Source organism: Nothobranchius furzeri, chromosome 12 (assembly GCF_043380555.1).
Source record: "Nothobranchius furzeri strain GRZ-AD chromosome 12, NfurGRZ-RIMD1, whole genome shotgun sequence".
Taxonomy (NCBI): Eukaryota; Metazoa; Chordata; class Actinopteri; order Cyprinodontiformes; family Nothobranchiidae; genus Nothobranchius; species Nothobranchius furzeri.
In genome coordinates, this window is record NC_091752.1 from 18,401,879 (window position 1) to 18,423,968 (window position 22,090).

At 40.3% G+C, this 22,090-nt stretch overlaps 1 protein-coding gene across 2 annotated transcripts in view; it reads right to left on the reverse strand.

The window, feature by feature from the left end:
• The window catches only part of col19a1 (collagen type XIX alpha 1 chain), a 197,324-nt gene that overhangs the window by 143,140 nt on the left and 32,094 nt on the right, over positions 1–22,090 (reverse strand). For both annotated transcript variants that reach the window (XM_015944438.3, XM_070542381.1), the window contains exon 9: positions 18,944–18,988. In XM_015944438.3, the coding sequence (XP_015799924.3) occupies positions 18,944–18,988 (45 nt within the window). The remainder of the gene's footprint in view (positions 1–18,943; positions 18,989–22,090) is intronic.

A 22,090-nucleotide genomic window follows, 5' to 3' on the forward strand; every position in this document is an offset into this window, starting at 1 on the left:
ACGTTGGATCATTGTAATAAAACGCGCTAGTGACCGGGCGAAAATGAAGCTGTGGGATCCCGAGAGTAAAGGTTTTCGCTTATGCAGCGACCGCTTCATATCAGGTACTTAAACCAACGTTTCCTCAACTGTGTATGGTATTTATTTTAAATGCTTTTATTATGATTCTTAGTGGGCTTCCTAAACTTATTTTGGCGTGGCTTTTTCTGTCTAATTACTCATAGCAGCAAGTAAACATCACGTAAAACGTTGCCTCGTGAGTTCTGCGTGCTGCCGTTCACGTGTTTTATGATCACAGCAATTAACCGGCTAAGCTGTATTTAATTTTTAAGCAATCAATTGTCAGATCACACATAAAAAGCACTTTGGATTGCTATTATCTGTGTCACAGAGACTACTTACGTGTAAATCTGTTATTTGTCCGTCCATCCATCCATTTTCATCCGCGTATCCGGAGTCGGGTTGCGGGGGCAGTAGCGTGACTTCCCTCTCCCCAGCCGCCGGAGCCAGCTCCTCCGGGTAAATCCCAAGGGGTTCCCCGGCCAGGTCCGGTGTTGTGCCGGTAAGAAGTCCGCTCCGACAGCTTCTGGCGTTTTTAAAAAGTATCCCAGGGGCACGGTAAGGGTCGGAGATGTTCAGTCTATTTAATTTCTGACTATATAAAACGATTTATTCTGTTTTAAAGTGTGAAGTAAACTCCGACGAAGTAAAATCCAAGCGGATCCCGTTCATGTTCATGGTTACATCCGTGTTTGTTTACCTTTTTTTGCATGCCAAAATGGCGTCCACTAACTGAGAGTCACGTGGGGTCCGGAGCTCTATAGCTAATAGAAAATACATCAATTATAATTAGGCAACAATAGTTCGAACTAGAAAGCTCTACTCCCGTTGTTGAACGACAGAATGTGCGGCTGGCAGAATGAAACTGCAAAGGTCCTGGTCCTAATATTTACATAAGATGAGCATGAAAAAGGAAAAAAAGTCAATCATAGGATAAATAAAAGCACCATAAACACTGCTGGTATCTGAAGGTAAAACAATTACAAGTAGGTTGTAGTATAGTATTAGTATGGAGTGGTGATCACTTGAGGAAAGTAGGCTAACTGTTCTTGAATCTTGAAATAAAACAAAAAAACAATCAAACAAAACAGTCACATAAAAATGAGAACACTTCACCAATGAGCAGTGAGTTAAAACACCTGTAAACAGGGGCCGAGGTCTGTTTGAGTCACAGAAATCCTTTGGCTGCAGTGCTCGCATCAAACAAAATATTAGCTTATGGACCATGTTTGTCTTTTATGGTTCTTTTAGTCCAAAAAAACAAAGCAAAACCTTCCTAACATCCATGTTTCAGCCTCCCCAAGCCTGTTGTTTCCCAATTTCAAGTTGCCTGGCCTTGCGAGGCGATGTCTTGAGAGGCCAGGTGCCTTGCTTACGAGGACACTGTCCTTCCTTGGTCAAAGAAAACGGTTAAATGGAACAGACTTGCATCAAATGACCGCAGCTTCTACAGCGGTCATGTAACGTCATGTGACACGGGAGATAACGTTATATTTTATGAGTATTAGTTTCAAAATAAATATAAAATGAGCCTTTTGCTTTTAAATTGTGTATATGTTTGTTAAATTAAATAAATAAGTGAGTTACTACCTGCTAGCCACTGAAGCTGCAAATAATAGGCAACTAACCAACCATAGATAACTTCTTAGGATCTAAAAAACATTATAAATTAGTTGACTTACTTTTAAACTTGAAATTTGCCCCGAAGTAGCTGTCGGCTTCTGATCCACCATCCTTTTAAAAATACAGCGGTGTATTCTGGGTAGTTTTGACCAAGGCTAGGCTACAAGACACCTCCTGTGTATCCTTAATCAGCTAGCTAAACAACTAACAAACGGAGAACACACGCCTCGAAAGAACATGAACATTGGAACACTCCTTGGCGGCTCCTGATGACCTATCTCCTAGGCAACCGGGGCGGGGCCAATACATCAAGACAAGGTTCCTTGGCATTAAGAAACACCCACAGGCACAGCATGCAGGCTACTGAAGCACTTCTTATTCTGGGAAGAATCCAACAGGCTGTATGCAGGCTACACTTTTCAACTGCTCCCTCTCTGGTGGACTTAGGTACTGCATGGTAAATTGTAAAATGGCCTGTATTTGATATAGCGCCTTCTAGAGTCATGGAACCCCCCAAGGTGCTTTACAACCCAACCAGTCATTCACCCATTCACACACACATTCACACCCTGGTGGTGATGAGCTACGATGTAGCCACAGCTGCCCTGGGGTGCACTGACAGAGTCGAAGCTGCCGAGCACTGGCGCCACCAGTCCCTCCGACCACCCCCAGCTGGCAACGTGGGTTAAGTGTCTTGCCCAAGGACACAACAACAGCGACAGACTGAGCAGGGCTCAAACCTGCAACCTTCCGATTATGGGGCGAGCACTTAACTCCTGTGCCACCGTCGCCCCATAGGTACTTGGAACTTAAACAATTTTTTTTTTACTCATCAAAAGTTTAAATTAGATTTGGGGCTTTTCCGATAACATTCGGGGCTTGATCCCTAGTGGCCACCCCTGACCCAGCCCCTGGTGCAGTTGGTGGCACAGTTGCCTTTCAGCTAGAAGGTGGCATGTTTCAAATCCCGACTGTAGCCTTTCTGAAGGGACTTAGCATTTTCTCCCTATGCATCTGTTGGTTTTCTCCAGATGGTTTCCTCCCAAAAGACCGAAAAGATGCATGTTGGGTTCATTGGAGATTCTAATTGCCCATAGATGTGAATGAGTCAGTGCATTGACATGCACAGCTAAGTAGATCCGGGTCGAGTAATAAACTGGGAGCCTTTATCTTAAGCTTGGTTTATGCTTGATGCATTAACTTTCCACTTGGTGATGCGGCTCGCAGCGTTTATGGTACATGTGGCTTGTCTCTGCGGTGTTCCAATATTCTCCCAAACTGTAGGGGGCAGCATGGAGCTCTACAGCATGCATCCAACACTACACCATAGTAGAAGTAGAAATGACTGTTGTTTACAACATGGCATTCCAGCATTTTTAACAGCGTCCTCATCTTTTCTGACAGTGCGAGCTATTTCTCTCCAAGAATTATTAACAACATGTTGATCACGGTGATCTCTGAGAGCTGAATCATACAAATGTCTGTATTTACGAACCTCTGCCATACTAGTTCTTGCCGGTCCGCCATGTTTTTCCGCGTCCGACCGTCCGCGTGGTTAGAAATTTTCCTAGGTGCACGTTGTGGAAATTTTGGGCTGTGCGGAGGCGCGGTGGAGGGGCGTGGTTGTTAAAATGACGCTATTTCGCCGCGCAGAGCCATTAGGACCTCGCGGACGCGTCGAGCATAAACCAACCTTTAGTTAACATGTACATTAGAAAACTGAACTCTCTAATGAAGTTTGTTCCACTCCGGTACAGTAGGAGGCGACATGCACCCTTTCACATCTGCCTTCTTCCAGTTAGCTTATAGCAACACAAAAAGTAAACAAATGCTGGCGGGAGTGAAGCAGACAGAGTTAATACAGGATATCCACAATGGCTGAAGGAACGGACAACCGCAACGCTGCAGCACAGATTATTTGGTACGTACTGTACTGTTTGACAGTGTTACACGTGTTAATTTGTGGCAATTATGATTGCTTCTGTGGACTCGTCACTTCCAGAAGTTACCGGTATCAGCTCAACTGAGCCGTTTACAGTTGCAATTGGTTTTCTACTGTAATATCCGGGTGCTTCAACAAGACTAACGTGTTTACATGCATTTAAAAAAAGTCAGTTTATTTAGGGCAGGGGTGGGCAACTCCAATCCTCAAGGGCCGCTATCCTGCATGTTTTAGTTGGTTCATTGTTCCAAAACACTAAATTCAATGGTTATCTCACCTCCTCAGTAGGTCATCAAGTTATATAGAAGCCTTTGAATAACCGGCTGATTAAAATCTGATTAGGACAACTAAAATGCTGGATAGCAGCCCTTGAAGACAAGGATTGCCCACCGCAATTTATGGCAATAGCTCATTTTTCTGATGCCCATGTAAAAGCACTGACTGTTTGACTGATCATTTGTGCCTGTGTAGCCCGGTAATGGATAGTTGGATGGACTTCAGGCAAATTTGATCAGTTTAAATGAGGTTTAGGGTCAGGGTTTGTTAGTTTTAAGGCTTACAGCTGTGGTTTGTCACTGCAAAGCTCCACAATTTTTGGATAGTGCCCTGCAATAAAGTCATTGAATGTGCATACAGTGTTATGTATGAATGGGGGAGGATAAGTGTAACGCACAGGGCATGCCTTCATCATGGTTTATGTAAATGCTGATCACGGAGACAAATATTTGACATTCCTGAACATTTAAAGTGACACATAAAGGTCTTCACTGTGTTTTTATTTCATAAATGACAAAAAATGCTCAAAGGATGTGCAAATATATTAACTTTGGATTATAAAGCCTGAAAACTCGCAAATGTGTTTTTGTCATCGCATATTTGAGTGTATTAACTGGCTACAAATGTAGAAAAAGAAAATGATTCTTTAATTATGTTTAACATTATTTTCGTGAATCAAAATAGTTTTATTACTGTTTACATGTTTTTATTTTAATAAGAAAGGTTAGATAATTATGATGCGTCTCTGGACACAACATCGGATTTATGAGACAATCGAAATGGAGAAAACGAAAGTTATTTGTTAAAATAATATGAATAAAATAAATAATAATAAATAAAATGATAAAATAAAATAAAAATCATTTTTGATATAAATTAACAACTAAAGAAATATTAATAATACACAAAATAAAAATATATATGTAATACATATAAATAAATAAACAATTTTATTAATATAATAATAATAATAACAATAATAACAATTCTTATTCTTAGTCTTAAGTCTTATTCTTCTTCTTATTATTATTATTATCATAATATGTAAATGTGATATATGTAATATGTATAAATAAATACATTATTTAATATAATAATAATAATAATATAAATGTAATATGTGTAATAAAATAAATACATAAATACTGATTACATAAAAATAATAGAAACTCAAATGAAAAGCACTGATTTGTTTAAGTGCAGACTACAGGTGCCGGATACAGTTTACCAGCTTCTGCTACAAGCTGTGGGCTTTGCTGCCTTTGCAGGTTGACGGAAAAACGAGTGTAGGAAAAACGAGCAGCGCCCGTGCATGTGGCAGTTATTCCTGCAGCACGAGGTCAGAACACTGTGGGGAGCTGTGCGCACTTGCCTGCTAATTACACACAGCACTGTGCCTCATCGCTGCTGAAGCAGTGGGGCCACAGGATGATCTGGCAACTCCCCAGCACAACATGACTAAAGCAAGCAAACAAACAGACCTAGGGAAGTAAGGATGGACAAATGCAGCCTAATTATGTTTACTTATGCCTTTTACCAAGCACAGCAGCCACAGGTCAGGGACCGTGTCTCACTAGACATAGAATTATTGCAGGTTTCGGGAGCTGTTCACAATTTCTATCATCTTTAACTGGGTTTGCCTCAAACCGGGTAAAGCGAAGATTTGAGAAAAACTGAAAACATGTCAAATTGTCTGATTAATTTCTCCGGAAATGTTGTTATGCTGAGTGATGGACCTTTAAAGCTCTGTGAAACGAGATCTGTAAGCAACACAGATATCTTGAGTGCTGGCCCACAAATGCCAGGGAGGTTAGAGCAGGAAATGCCTTTTGTAAGTTTCCATCTACTCAGCGATACACCACATTCTGTGTGGTGGCAGACTAATCATGGTGACACCGAGACCTAAAAAAAGACACCAAATTAGCATGTCTATTACACACTGAATAAATAAAACAATGGCCCATTGTGAGGGGATATCACAGTACAGTCAGAGATCCTCTGGAGTGGAGATCATGTTCTATCATTGTTGCTAGACTTCGTTTTCTCTGACACTTCCCTCTGCAGCCGAACATCTTGTATCCACCAGCGTAACTTCAATTACCTACAAGATAACACTGTGTGCACCCTGTCCCATAGGAGGTGTATCTGCAAAGCGACACCACGTCACATGCTCATGCTCAGAATTCTGCTTTCTCAGGTGTCAAGCAGAGCTTTAAATAACATACTAGCTTTAAAAATGGAATATGAGCTAATTGCAGTAAAAGGATCGTCCAGGTGCTCGAGTCTGTGGCTGGAGCAGATTAAGTTCAAGTGAGTTTATTTGGAAGTAGAAAAGCATTCACGTCTTTTCTGAAGTTTACTACTTTTCATGCGTCCCACTCGTTCCTCTAAATCAGTGGTTTTCTATTATTGTCTGCCACTTCCTCCCACAGGGAAAATGAAACTACCTCACCCTCGGCCCCCACCTGCCGATTGTCTCACGCTGCTCATTGTAAAAGTAAAAGTGTGGTTTACTATCATGTTTATGCAGAGTTGAACGCATTAGAGCTAAGCATGTGGTTAGCATGCTAAGCTAAGCTAAGCTAATCACCTACCAGCCTGGGTTCTGGTGGCAAAGGATTTATTTGTATTTTACCCTGAGGTGACCAATGTGCTACACGTAACTATATTAGGGCCAGGAAAATGAGCGCATTATTATTAGCGTTAATTTTGTTATTTTAATTTGTTAAAAGTAAATTATGCAATTAATTTGACCATCTCTTCAACCCAGAGCCACCACTCTCCAAAATTTCTCCATATTTCCCCCTGGACAATATTGCTAAACCATCATTTACTGAGCCAGATAAAAGATCAAGTTTCTACCCATATTATGGACTCTCAGCATCAAGGATTGTTTTGAGCGGAGAAGGTGAACAGAGGCAGAGCGCTCATGAGCTCCGCCTTGCGCACGGCCACAGTAACATTCTCAAAGCGGCGCCACCAAAATATATTTAACACACGATAATTCATTACTGCTTTAGTACTTTCTGTCTTTTATTCGTGCCTGCCGCGCATCGCTGCCGCGCTCATCACCTGTGCTCTACAGCCGCGGCCAGGCAGCGTTTTTTCTGGAGAACTATCCCGCATGTCCCTGTGGCAGATGCAGGATCAGAGACAGACAGGACAGGATAATAATAACTAAATGTAGGTAGATTTATCCCACTACATGTTTTGGTGTTATAAGGTAAATATGATTTATAAGATCATAATATTCATATATTCCATACAATTCAGATCACCTTCAAAACTCCGTCCCACCCAGGGCCGTATCAAAGCATTAGGGGGCCATGACAGCGAGGTGTCCCTTATTTATTTTTGGGGAAGTTGGCAATCCTAGTTCAACTGACGCTGTGGAAAATGACATTTACACTGAATAACATAAGCTAACTGTGCTAGATTTATTTTCTACTCATAGTTTACACAATAGGCTTTTTCAAACAATGTTTTTGAACAGAAACTGGATTTGATTTTATGTTCTCTCTGTTAATGACAGTATTCAGTGATTTTACACACTTGAACAAGTTATGCACTTTCTAAATAAAATAAACCTCTCTTGTATATTTTTGCATGTTTATTGCTTGTTTTTTCTGGGGGAAAAAATTGCGATACATTTTTTTCAGATTTGCAATTAATTAGTTAATTTATTTTAACCCTTTAGGTGCCATAGGTTTTTCAGTGAAATATGAATTTTTTATATCACTATTTAAAGAGCGTGTAGCTTAAATCTGGCTAGAGATAGAGGAATATTGTAAATTAGAAAAATCTTCAGTATACACCAAATTTTGTGATAGGAACAAATTCACTCACATAATTTGCAAATTATGATGTCATCAGGTGGCAGCCATATTGGATTGCATCACATTTGCAGATTGTTTTTATTTTCTATGTTTTTGTCTTATTTTCTTAGTGTTGTTATTGTTTATGACACATATATACATGTTCCTATGTAGACATATATAACTATATATATATATATATAATCCTCAATCTCAGGCTTTTCCATAAGCCCCATGCAGAACTGAATGGCAATCAACGCTTTCATTTCTGGGACAGTTACATCGTACCAGTCATTATGTCTGGAGCCAGATTTCAGTTCCTCCCTCTCTAAATACTAGTGAGCATATCAGTCAGTTTCAGTTGTGATGAGGGTCCAGAATTCCTCATCCCAAAAAAACTGACAGAAAATCAATGTGTTCTGAATTTGACAGATCCCTGTCTCCACAGTATCCAACTGGCTCATCACCTGATCCACTTGGAATACTGTTCCTCTTCTCCCAAACTAATCCAGCCATCATCATTATTATTGTCACTGAGGCTGTGTTGGGCCACCCCCACGTAGCAGTGATTTTTTTCCCACGGTTCCTCCCCCTCCTGCTGCAATTCCCGCGGATTACACCCCCGGGGCCGAATCAATCACCAGCGGAGTTTTCACCGGCCCGATCACCGCCCCCCACCCCCTTCCCCGGCACGGTGGAGTGAAGAATCAGACACAGTACAGCTGCTCGAGCCCCCCACCACGTCTCTTTCCCCGACCACGGACATGGTGACGCGGAACATCTGACAAGGTAAGGGCTGGATGGGCTGCTTGTGTAACCGCGTCGTCAGACTCCCTGTTGCTGCGCGCTGAAGTCACGCTTTCCGTCTCGCTAGAAGACCGCAGATCATCCTCGGAAAGGAAATATTCTTCCTCCGAATCCGAATCTGCCAGTACTACACGAAGAGCTTCGTCAGCACTACCACTCGCTCGCTCTCACTCGCTGTGACAACCTCCGCGGCTCTGCGACTGGTGGGCGTGGTTCAAGCACTAATTACTCCATTAATTTGAATAGTAACCCACCCAAAAATGCTGCTTGGATTGAAGTTACAGGTGTCTGCCACCCCACTAACATATGAACTGCATGAGGGCTCATTTCTGCTGCTGTGGCTTATTAAATCCAACATTGCTGCTTGTCGCAATTCTGCGACTTTGGCGCTTAAAGGTTTAATCGATTCCTGGCCGTATTATTATTATTATTATTATTATTATTATTTTTTTTTTTTTTATGGAGGGTTTTTCCAACAGCACGGTCCGGTATTTCCCCCCTACCTTCCCTCTACTTATCAGTCCCTGCTCCGTTGTACTTCCAAGGGCTGAACTGGGCTGGGATCAGGACTGTCAGCCGCTGATTTGCAAGGGGGCTGGGTCACTGGTTGCTTCAGAGCTTTCTGGCTGCTGTCTCACTACCTGCCAGTGGCGCTCCCAAGGGCAAGGGGGGGGGGATCTGCTGGCCACCCCACTGGCCACACCAGAGGAGGCCAATGTTCATTAATGAATCATATTAATGATCACACATACTATTAATTCATAATATTTAATCAGACATAAAAGCCCAATAAAACTATACAATTAAAGAGTAAATAATCACATTTTAAAATAAATATATATGTTATTATGCTCACCATTTTCAAAACAAAAATGTAAATCTAAAGTTTTCATGGATGTTTTTAAAAATTCTACAATAAATTTGAAGATAACATTACAAGTAACTGTTTGAAATGTCTTGTTATAAAAACAAAGTGTTCTTCAATTGGATGGTAAGCATGTTGGATGCATATTGTGTCTTTTTTTTATTAAAAAGAATAAAGGAGCATGGAATGCTTCACTCTAGGAGGCTAAACTTTCCTAGTTACCAATTTAGTGTGCCACCCCCAAAACTTCCTCTGGCCCCATATGGCCACCCCTATAAAAATTTTCTGGGGCCGCCACTGCTGCCAGCAGCCATTTCCACAGTTTCTATGTAGCATACAGATCAATTCACACAGTTTACTGATCACTTCATGCTATTTTTGTCTTGAGTAAAGATCACAGGTTTGTTTCTCATAGTTTCTCTGCTCCTCCACTGAACAGTGGGCCTCTCCTCCACCGATACTGACAAGAAACGGTAGCGGAGCATGGCAAAAACTCTTGATTTCCCCGCCACTAACGTGTTTCTGGTTAAAAACCCAGGACCCTGAGGGGTGGTGCGCCCCACTAATTGAGAAGCACTGCTCTAAATGAACACAATCACAATGTCAAACGTCATCCTAAACTGGACTGCTTCAACTACAGCATTTTGAAAGATTAAACCACTTCTTCAAATATTTATTGGCACACAGCATCAGGTATGAAGTCTCTTAGGGCTGATTATGGTGATTAACTGGTAAGAGAAGACATCCTCTCTGCAGCATTATTCAGTCGATGAGGCTCAGCTTCATTTGCTGAGACGCAAGGGACGCTGGTTTTAACCCATTAATCACACCCTGCTCGATGCTTACCGATGAGCCACCGGGACCGGCTACATCCTGTCTGTTATTTTAACATCCTGCGGCCATATTAATCTAAATCAAAGACGAAGCACAGTCGAAAAATCAAATAAATCGCAGAGAGAGCACGAAGCGGCAGAAAAGACTAATAATGAACAGAACATCGCCGATTGATTTATGTTGTAATTTCTTTGGTAGGAAGGCTTTCCGTGCATTCACTGAAAGGATGTTCACAAGGAAAACAAAGTGTATCGTATTGAATGTGATTAATGTAGGAAACGTGATCATGATCAGTTTGAGACAAACCTAAAGGTGGAAACAAACCACACCAACAATCAATGTTTTCCTGTTAAAGGAAATTTCTGACACTTTTAAAGCTGAACCCATTGTCCTTTTTGTTTAGATTTTAAATCAGAATTATTTATTTATTAGATTATTTATTTTTTTGCATTTCCTCTTTTTCTTTTGCTTCAGTAAAACTCCCTTTCTGTTTCCAATACTGAAGATTAAAGCAACACTTTTTGGCACAATAAACTGAAAACACATGAATTTCTGGGGAAAAAAACACACATTTAAACTTTAGATGAAAACAGTATTGACAGCTCTGAAAGTGCTTTTGAACACGACTGATTAACTGTAGCAACCCTGCAGTTTTTTGGGCAGAAATACATTTTTCTCTTGAGTGCATAAAGTTATGTTGGAAAATAAAAAATGTAAATTATAAATCAAGTTATCATTGCTGTGCTGCGTGCATAAATAATCTGGGGACGTTATTGATTTTGTTGCTAATGCAAAAAACCAATACAGTCAGAGTGTTTTTTTTCTTCCTTTTCTAAGACAAAACATTGTTAGTAAAACCTGATATGAAGAGATGCAGGTGACTTGGTGATGCTGTGATAGATGTTCAAGCAGCAAGTGGAGCTGAACGCTAAGTCATTTAGCTCCATAACACAAAAGAGGAATCCCTCCTTTTCCACGGTTTGCTTGAAGTTCACAGACTGACATTAAAGTAACAACAGATATTGTTTTAAACTTTAAGCTGGAGCTTTTACATTAATCTTGTTGATTGTTGTGTTAGAAACTTGACCATATATGACACCTCTACACCCCTCTGCTGACCAGACAGTTTTGTGGAGTGGGTAGGTGTCCAGGTTGCTCTTTACCTCCTTTTGGGCTGTTAGCTGTAATGCGAGCAGTTAGCATTTTCAGTTTGCCGATCTTCAATAAAATGCACAAGTGAAAAAAAAATACGAAGAAATTTGCTTTTTCCATTGGCATCATGGCAGAACCAGGAAGTAAAAGTAAGAGAGTAATGTCTCCCCGGAGGTGAAGCAAAGAGCTAAAATCAGAGGGAACATGGGCCTAAAGGAGGCTCCAAAATCACAGACTGATGGTGACCTGACTTTGTTGCTACTGGACTTGTGAGTTGTAATATTTTGTGTGAGGATTTGTGTCTTTTTAAGTAGGCCTTATTAGTTGGCTCATGTTAGTGTGAGAAGGAAACCGCTTATTGATACTTTTATTCTGTAGAGGTCAAGTTAGCCTTTAAGCTAGGTTGGTGTAAGCAGACGGACGCATCTGCATCACCCTGTAGTGCATGCAGGGGACTGGGTTGCATTCTCATTGATTGACAGCTCCCTCTTGTGGATACGCAATTCTATTGGTCAACGCTCTAGGCTCACATAAATGATTCATTTAGTTGTAGAGTCCAGAGGAGGGACTTACGGGAAATGTAAACAAGGAAAGATTTTTTAGGCTACTTCAGGGACAGCAGTAGCACAAGAGGTAGAGCCATTTGTAAGGTAATCGTAAGGTTGCAGGTTCGATCCAGCTCTGACCAGAGAATGCTGCTGTTGTGTCCTTGGGCAAGACACTTAGGCCCCTTGCCTGCTGCTGGTGGTCGGAGGGACCGGTGGCGACAGTGTTTGGCATGCATCGCCTCTGTCAGTGCGCCCCAGGGCAGCTGTGGCTACATCGTAGCTTATCCCCACCAGTGTGTGAATGAGTGAATGACTGTGTTGTAAAGCGCCTTGGGGGGGTTGTAGAACCCCAAGAAGATGCTATACAAATACATGCCATTTACCATTTATATCATAGTACAGGGTCCAATTTGAGGGTTTTTTAAGTCACTTCAAAATGTTTAAACAACGTACCCCAGCTTTAACTTACTGCTCAAATGAATGCAAACTGCAGTTATATGAATTATGACTTCTCCTCCACACAACAAGCTGATGGGGAAAACTGTGGAGGGGCATTTAAGATGCAATGACTGACCCCTAAAATGAGAAGTCAGGAAGAAATAAAGTCATCCTAAAACTCCAGACTACATAGGGCTTAAAGAGTCTCCAAATTTTCTCCAGTGAAGTGAAAAGAATTAACTCTAAACAAAAAAAGTCCATAAAAGCTTCTGAAATGAGCTCATTGTCTGATTTTTAGTGTTCTGGTGCTCTGTGATGGCTATCAATGGAACATTATTTCTGCTCCATATCTTTACAGCTTTAACTGTCAGCAGAAAAGCGCTTTCAGTTATCTGTAATGTATGTCTAAAAGGCTGGAGAAACACACCTGCCAGAGGCTAAATTGCTTCAGGTATAGTAAAATAAATCCATAGAGGGTGCAGATGGTGAGTCATTTGAGTGTGACAAAAGAAAAAGCCAGCAATCCAAAAACAAGTTGCTTTCCTCGGCAAACTTATTTGTGTTCCCAGACCAAAACTCGGGTAGGATATTGGTGAAAAATGGGATTGTCACTGTCGATATACACAAATTGATGGAATATTACCATATTATTGAGGTGTCCTGGTTTCTTTACAGTACAGTAACGGAGCAACATGAGGCACGGTTTTCTTTAATACCCTAATTCCAAATCAGAAAATGAGGCAACGCACCACTTTCTAAAGAAATTCTATTCCAAGGGAGCAAATGACCAAATAATATCAAACGGGTGACATTTTGGAGGATCTGGTTTTCCTTGTTATAAAGTTACAAACTGTTTCAGTGTCTCTCCACAGTGAACAAGCTTCCAGCTGCTTTGAGTTTATGTACTGCTGAAAGCAAGTCGAGGGGAGGCCTGGCTGGAGCCGTGAGCGAAGAGCTCTGCAACGGTTTCCCGCTGATTGCATTAGGCACCGCTACCAATCAATAAATACTGATTCAAGGAAACCAATACTTTGTGTAAAGTGTGACTACAAATCACTGTGTGTGTGGACTTAATGTGGACTTAATATCAAGCTAGGTGGTCTGACTCCCATTTAAATTCATATGTAAATACACTTGATTATGTCATTCACATGCAAATGTAAAAATGACGTCAGCTGGCTTTTTGAGACCTCAGTAGCTACTTGTGTTGGAACAAAAGGGCCATGCTTGCTGTTGGGGGACAAACTAATCCTTCAATTTATTCTCTGTCAATTCATTTTTTCCCCTCCTGCTACCTTAATTGGTTTACTGCTCACTTGCAATTACTTTTTATCTGAAGTGCACCTCTCAGGCTAATGCCAGGAAAAAACTGATGAAGGCTGATAAGAAAGAAAAGCATTAAATCTACCATCCTGTCAGAGCTGATCCGTTATAGCTTTTTTTCCTCATTAAAATGTCCGTGGAAAAACAGCAACACAAGGCTTTCTGTAATTCTTCACGACAATTTGTCGCTAAACTTTCCAACAACTGAAGAAGAAGAAGAAGAAGAAGAAGAAGAAGAAGAAAAGATATTTTCTATAGCGCCTCTCAAGATAAAAATCATGAGGCGCTTCACACAAAAAAGTAAAATATAAAAAAGAATTCAGAAAATGATTAAAAATATATTTAAAATGAGAAAAAATAGACAATTGTGATTAAAAAATGTAAACAAAGAGAGAGAGAGAGAGAGAGAGAGAGAATAGGAAAGACGGAAATCAGTGGATCCTGAGGAAGGTGGGGCATACAAAGGATCTCCTATGTACGTTGATCTGTCATCCCAAACAACAGATATATGTCAAGACAAATATGGAATTCTGTATGGAGGTCAAAATGTGTAAAAAAAACTCCCCCACATAATTACCTTAAAGGTGTGGAACACAGAAAAAACACGTTTTAATCAATTTTCTGATGATAATCTGTCACTGAGTTTTCTCATCTCCTTTATTAGCTTCTGATAGAAAATAGACGGTGAAACTCTAGGATTAGAAAAACATGACAGATCTACGTCACACTGTCACCAACATTCATGGACTCACCCATCTTGACTCGTGACGGGGAAGGCTGTTGTTGGTTTAGCTTCCAGCAAACAGCAGAGAATGTCTTGGCTAGTAGGAGCTATCTGTTAGCCTTAGCAACTTCACCACACAGCAGAGCTCCTTCAAACTTGTGCTATTTGTGGAGATACTAGATCCATGTTGCAAGTCAGTGGTGGAGTTGTATTGCTGTTATCCACTCCGGGGCGACATGTTCAAATATCAGGAAATAAGACTCCAAATCCTGCTGTCTGAAGCTCAGCTGTGAAGTGGCTCTCTTCTAATTCCTGGAAATGGTGCACCGTTTTTCCCCCCAGAGTACAACTTACAAAGTATTTATTCCTACTAGAGATCACTGGAAATGTACTGATTAAACAAGTGATCCACACATTTGAAGTGTTGTTAATTATGAGAAATTGTATCAAAAAATTTTGATTCAATCATTTATACATAAGTGTCTTGCATGATACAGGAATCAACCTTTAAAAACCACTTTGGCTGAATTGTGTCGTGAAATAATTTAAATTCTCGCTCTAGCTCATCAAAACATCCAAACATCAAGATTTCTGACCAGCAATTCAATTCTGATTCAATCTACTTTACCTAATCATCTACTTTAGTCTCTGCTTCAGTGCCTCTGAAGAAGTCGAGGTGCAGGAGAAAAGTGAAGCTGCAGAAAGAAGAAGCTTTGAAGTGAACCATCATTTACCATGGCAGCTCCTTCATAGCAGATGCCGTTCACTCTTTCTAGCACACCACTTCCTGCAGAAAAACTGATTCATACATGTGTAGGTGACTACCTTGTTTGAAAATTCAGTATTGTCAGCAAGAACTACAGTTTTGTTGGAAGCAATTGTTTAGAGGTAGATCTGTTTTATATGCTTTGCTATGTGGCCAATCAGACACTCAACGAGATAATAATCTAATGTAAAGGATGTTTTGTGCTTAAAATGTTAACTGATTATTTGGTTTATAATACAAATATACAACTGTAATTATTGACAAAGTTATGTAATTTATGATTTATCAGAAAAAAAACTGCAGTGCATTATACTCGTTATGGAGCCAACAGCACATCCCCCCGCCCACACACACACACAGCTGGGGAAGGACACGCACGCACGCACGCACGCACACACACACACACACACACACACACACACACATCGAGCTGGGGACAAAAAGGCTGGAGCTAAAAGAGAAGACACATAAATGAGACGCAGACAAAGGACACATAAGGGCACTTATGAGACCCAAAATGGGAACCTAGAGGAAGGAGAACACATGAGGGAAGACACAGACACAGACCATGGCATTTTGAGTCTGACAAAAAGCAAGCGACTGCGAAGACTGATGAAGATCGACCCCCTTTACGGCATTCTCATGGGGCTCCCCCAGAAGCCCGGCCTGCAAGTAGCCCAGTTACCAGATTTCTGCAAGCATCCCTGGCATTACCCCCAACGGTAAACCTTGCTTTAACATATATTTTATGCATATTTTTATGATTTTATATACAAAATAATATTTTGTGAGACACCAACACAAATTAGATGTTGGATGCAAGTTCCCAGTGCCAATAATCTGATTAAAATGCAACATTTATCTGTGGAAACCTGGACTCTGGCACTCACCCAGATGTTGACATGTACCACCTAGATAAACAAGATTGCAATGAAGTAAACATCACCATGGCCATGTCATTTGCTTGCAGCAGCAGCCTCACCTAGCAGGACAAAGTGCTCTGACCACAAAACACCAAATGATCTGCTGCTGAATCCACAGCCTCATGGCCTAATAGGTCAGAACAATTTTTACAGTCATGAAGGTGTTTTAGTGCAGTGGCTGATTGGTCTATGTTCAATCTGGTTAATGTTTGCCTCCCTCTGATTTGCTCTATTTTAAAAGAGAGCACTTTTATAAACCTCACAAAGGACTTGCAGGGAGGATGGTTGTAAAAAAAGCCGTCAAAAAATACTTTTCACTAATCAGCGAGCCTTGTTTATTAGGAAAATCCAGATGGGAAGAACAAACGTTCCACTTCTTCCAGTCAAATTAACCTGTAGTGCTTGAAACTTGTGAGCTTTACATATGTATTATAAATAAATGTGATTACAATTAACCTTCATTATCTAGGTTAAGACATTCAATGTTACATTTCTCTGAATAGTGAAATGTGTATTTTCCTCATTAGCCAAGGTTGATTTCTGTGTACATCAACAATCATTTTTTTTCCCACTCACATCGTGATGTTCCGTTTGGTTTCTCAGAATTTATTTTTCACCTTATCATTCAATACATAGCGTCTTTGAGTTCTTGTGGTGCCTTCACCTACATGAACATTTGGGTCAGGGGTTTGACTCAACCATCACTCATTTAATCGTAGCATTTTTTTCCCAAACCAGTGCTTAGAGTAGTTGCTGTACAATATTATATATAGGAATTATTTTTCAGAGGTGCTGATCTGAGGAAAAAAGATAATGTGTAGCACACTACAGCTCCACACGTGTACAGAAAACTGAAATTGATGGATGATTTGGCCATAAGAGCCTTTCTCAAAATTGGTGCATTTTTATGGTACTGAGCCTCTGACAAAGGCCAATGTCTCACACACACACCTGCTGGTGATTGAACTAATCATTTTGTTCTATTACAGGAGAAAGGTTCTCCAATAAGGCCTCCAGCCATTAATCATAAAGCTATGAACTCGGTGTGATTTCATGTTTTACCGATTTCGTAAACCTGCAGTTCCGTTTTGGATTAGATTGTTTGATATAATTTATTTTCTATTTGTGAATGCATTATTTTCTTTTGGCTTGTTCCACTAATTTTCAGAGTTGCGTTTTAATGATGTGTGGCTGTAGGCCTTTTTCAACTGGATGGTGGTTAGTTTAATCTCCAACAGATGCGTGTATGGGGTGGTGGCCTTTAGAAAATGCTCAATACCATGAAAATTAACAACTGCTTTCACGGCAGAAACATCAACCAAATTAAGCTTTTTTGTCCACATATGAATCTCTCTGTTCTCGAACTTTAAAATTAGCTGATGTGAGAGCTCTGAAGTTGTTTTGTAATATGGATGCTCGAAATTTGCTCTTTTTTTAAAAAAAAATAATCGATGTATAAAAAATAAATAAAAATAACGGCAAAATCCTTTTAGGTAACTGACATCACATATCACACAATCTAAAGTTCACGTTTTTTCAATGCATTTGCAGTGGTCTCTAGTGTAAATGAATGCCTTCTGAGTAGATCTCTGTGGGGGAAAAAAAGCTCTCGCGTTCCAGTTTCAAGAACCAGAAGTAAGAGGGGGGGGGGGGGGGGGGGCAGAAAATAGCATCATTTAGTGTTTTACCTGTTATTATTTCCTGTTATTCAGACATCTTACCACTGATTGACTAACAGCAACACGACTCTGACTCTGTTTGCTTTGCAACGTTGATGTTTTATCTCTACAAATAATAAAAGCCAGGAGTTCTGCCATGGTGAGGAGTTGCTAATGCTAACAGTTAGCTTCAACTAGCCAAGACACGCTCTGCTCTCTCCTGGATGCAAAATCAACAATAGCCTTCCTCGTCGCGACTCGCGAGCCAAGGTGGGTGAGTCCATGAATGCTAATTTACAGTTTGACATAGATCTGAGTGGCCTCTTCTGACCCAAGAGTTTCCCCATCTATTTTGTTTCAGTGGCTAAATATATATTTTTGACATTTTGAGTGAGAGGAGAAGTTGCTGAAGTGTTTGATGGGTAATATGGACATGGTATGTAAAAATCTTGTCATTAAAAAAATAAAACCGAATACCAATAATTAGAAATGTTGCTGCCAATATAGGCCAATATTTTTTAAAACATTAGGATCAATAATGTTTTTCATAATGATAAAAAAAATTAATGTGCTTTAGATTGCACAGCAGCTCTTAAATACATTTTTGATTTTATCATAACAAACAAATTGTTATGAAGATCAAGTATTTTTATTTCTGGTTACATTTGACTGCTGTACTTTTGTGTAATTTCAGAGGATTTTACAAATAACCTTTGAGAATGTTGAATTGAAATCTGTTTTTGTATTTTCGTGATCTCTTGAGAAATTTTAAAAGATTCGCCAACTTTAAGCACCACTGTACATTAGTTTAATCACAGCAGCCATATTTAAGTGTGTGCAATAAAGAGTGACCTCAAAATGGCATGGAAGGGCTCACTGTAATTTGAAAATTAGTTTAGTCCATTAGTCTGGCAGCTTATGGTTGCATGCAGCACACATCAATTAAGTTCACCACAGAAGGACGTGGCAGCCTAGAACAAACTTAGATCTACTTGAGATATGACAGGCGCTTGATAACAGCTACCTAGAAAATTCAGCTTTGTTCCTCTGTCCAGGACATTTCACAAAAAATATAAAATAAAATAAAATAATAAATGAAAAGCCTATAAGAATTGATTCCCTGACAAAATCAGAGCTTGCTGATGTCCTGCGTATGGAACAAATGTCTGCTGGAGATAGTAGTACTTACCTTCTCTCTATCGATCGCCTCTTGCCCTTCTGATCCCACTTCTCCCTGCAATGACAAGATTGAAAGTACAAACGACATAAGGTAAAAAAAAACCTTGAAATGCTCATACTAGAATCCTTTTTCTTCAGTATTTTATTCCAGCTGCAGGAATGTATGTAACATGTGAGATTCAACGGCGCCAGAGAAGGAGCTGTTTGAGCTGTACTCAGAGTACTTTCCACACACTCAGCCAGAAATGTGTGAGACGTCTCGGAACTTCTTGGCTCTGTTACTGGAGTGTAACCTATACAGTTTATTGACCTCGGCCAGCCTGCAAAGCTCAACTAAGCTGCTGTACTTACAGTGTCCTGGGAAACCATACCATCGCTTTTATAAGATCAACAGCTGCAGGAATTTGTAGCTTTCACATCATGGCATCCAGAAAAGTGTGAACATGTCTTTTTTAGCCAAATTTGTGCCTCAATATCTCCAACAGACACTCATGCTTCCATGATGCATGCGGCACAATTAAAGACCAAGTTCACTAGTTTTTTTTTAACACATTTGCAGTGGTCTCTAGTATAAATGAATGCCTTGTAGTTGACTCTGCTCTGCAACATTGATGTTTTATCACCACACATAACATAAGCCTGAATGAGTTCTGCCATGTTGTTAGCTCCTAATAGCAGAGACACACTCTGATAAGAAAAGCCACAAAACAAAAGAGTATTTAAAGACCAAGTTCATTCAATATATTTGAACATCTTAGGTGTGTTCTTGCTGTGCGTTATTTCTAATTCCATGTTGTCGTTCTTTTTTAAAACACAGAAACGGTTTTGTTACCTGTAATTGAGGCTACAGTTTCGCCGATACAGACCAATATCTATTATGGACATCAGAACACCCCACCATACACAAAATGTCAGTAATCAGAACATTATATCACCGAGCAAACATAATAACAGAAGAGAGAGACCGTAAACAAGAAGACAAACACATAAAACACGCTTTAAAGACCTGCGCGTACCCGACATGGGCAATAAACAAAGGAAAACAACAAACAAAAACAGAAAGCAAAGAACAACCCAAAAAAAAAAGAACCAGAAACCCAGAAAGACAAGAACCAAAACCAGTGATAACCCTACCATACATCAGAGGCATAACAGAAAAAATAAGAGCAACAATGAAAAAACACAACATAAACACACCCACAAAACCATACACAACAGTTAGAAACAGACTAGTGCACCCAAAAGACAAAATATCAGCTGGACAAACTCTGCAATAAAACATACATAGGAGAAACCGGACGCCAACTCAACACACGAACAATAGAACATAGAAAAGAGTGCGAGAAAGAGGCAAATTGTAAACACACAAGAGCAGCAAAAGAAGAAGCAGAAAGTACAATAAAAAAGTCAGCCGTAACAGATCATTGCTTAAGAGAAAACCATATAATGGACTGGGACAACACACGGATCATAACCACCGAACAACAAAAATACAAAAGATGGATCAAGGAAGCAATCGAGATAAGGAGACGTGGATGTGGGACCATGAACAGGGACGACGGAGTTTACACGCTGGACCACGCACGGGACTGCATCGTCGGAGAGGGGAGAGCGGGCAGTAGAGGGCGACAACGTCCTCTGCTGCCCGCAGATAAACGGAGAAGGAAGTGACGCGCCACCATCAGCGTCAGCCTGAAGAAGCCGGCAGCTGTCGGCGAAACTGTAGCGTCAATAACAGGTAACAAAACCATTTCTGTGTTTTAAAAAAGAACGACAACATGGAATTCAATATATCTGCTGTGGTCTCTAGTATGCCTTGTGAGATGATCTTTGTGTGTGTGTGTGTGTGTGTGTGTGTGTGTGTGTGTGTGTGTGTGTGTGTGTGTGTGTGTGTGTGTGTGTGTGTGTGTGTGTGTGTGTGTGTGTGTGTGTGTGTGTGTGTTTGTTTGTTTGTTTGGAGGGGGTGTTACTTCTATAATTCCTGATGTTCGTGAACTCACCATTTTTGACTCGCGACGGGGAAAGCTGTTGTTTTAGTGTCCAGGAATCAGCAGAGAACGTCTCCGCTAGTAGAAGCTAACCATTAGCATTAGCAACTCAACCACACAGCAGAAGTTGTCCACATATCAGGAAAAAAAAGACTCAAAATCCTGCAGTTAGAAACTCAGCTGTGATCGGGCTCACTTATATTTCCTGTAAATGGTGCACTGCAGTTTTCTTTCCACAGAGTATGGCTTACAAGGTATTCATTCTTAGTAGACCCCTGCAATTGTATTGATTAAGCGAGTGTTCATCGCCTTAAAGCAAAGTATGTTTCAGAAATGATCTCTAAAATTCAAAATTAAACTCTACGTGATATAAATTGGTGCTGCAAAGTGGCATCTGTATTGAAACTCCTGCTAGTGCTCATGACGCAGACAACGTGTGCACTTTTGCATGAGAAAACAGCTTTGTGTGTCTGGCTTCAGAAGCTAATCTCAGTGAGCACAAACGCAAGGGGCTGCCCCATTAAGTGTTGTTTTATATTCCACATATCAGGGTTTGTGAGCAAATAAGTCACCCCACAGTGAGCTCAGTGTATTCAATTGAAATAGAACCAGGATTAGGCAATCTTCCACATACTGGAATAATCCCATTTGCTGCAAGTGCAACTACTTTCATTTTATTGTGCGGTACAAGTTTTTTTTTTTATTCTTTGAAAAAAACATTTTCTTCTACTTCCACCTGTGCATTGATTTATTTTTTTAAATTCTAGATTTCATGTATGAAACCAAAACCAAAAAATGGCTAATTAGGATCTTAGGCCAAATTCACATGGGAGGACTCTAAATTGTAGAATGATTTTCAAAACATGAGGGATCCCACATGTCAGAATTAAAAACAAAATCATGCCTATAAAAATGTTGGTCCTACTTTGTATGGCGTACAGCAACATGGCAAAAACTACACACCAAATGTTTCGTAAATAAACAGTGCTCAGTTAGATGGGACATCTCACAAAACTTCTCCAGATAAAATGTGGCTTAAGAGTTGAGAAATACTGTGGTGGAGGAGCATACAGGCTTCCATCAACTTGCTTTCTGATTGGCTACACATCACTTTCCAACGGGCATACATGTTTGCTCATAAAATCAAACTGAGACGGTCCAACATGCTG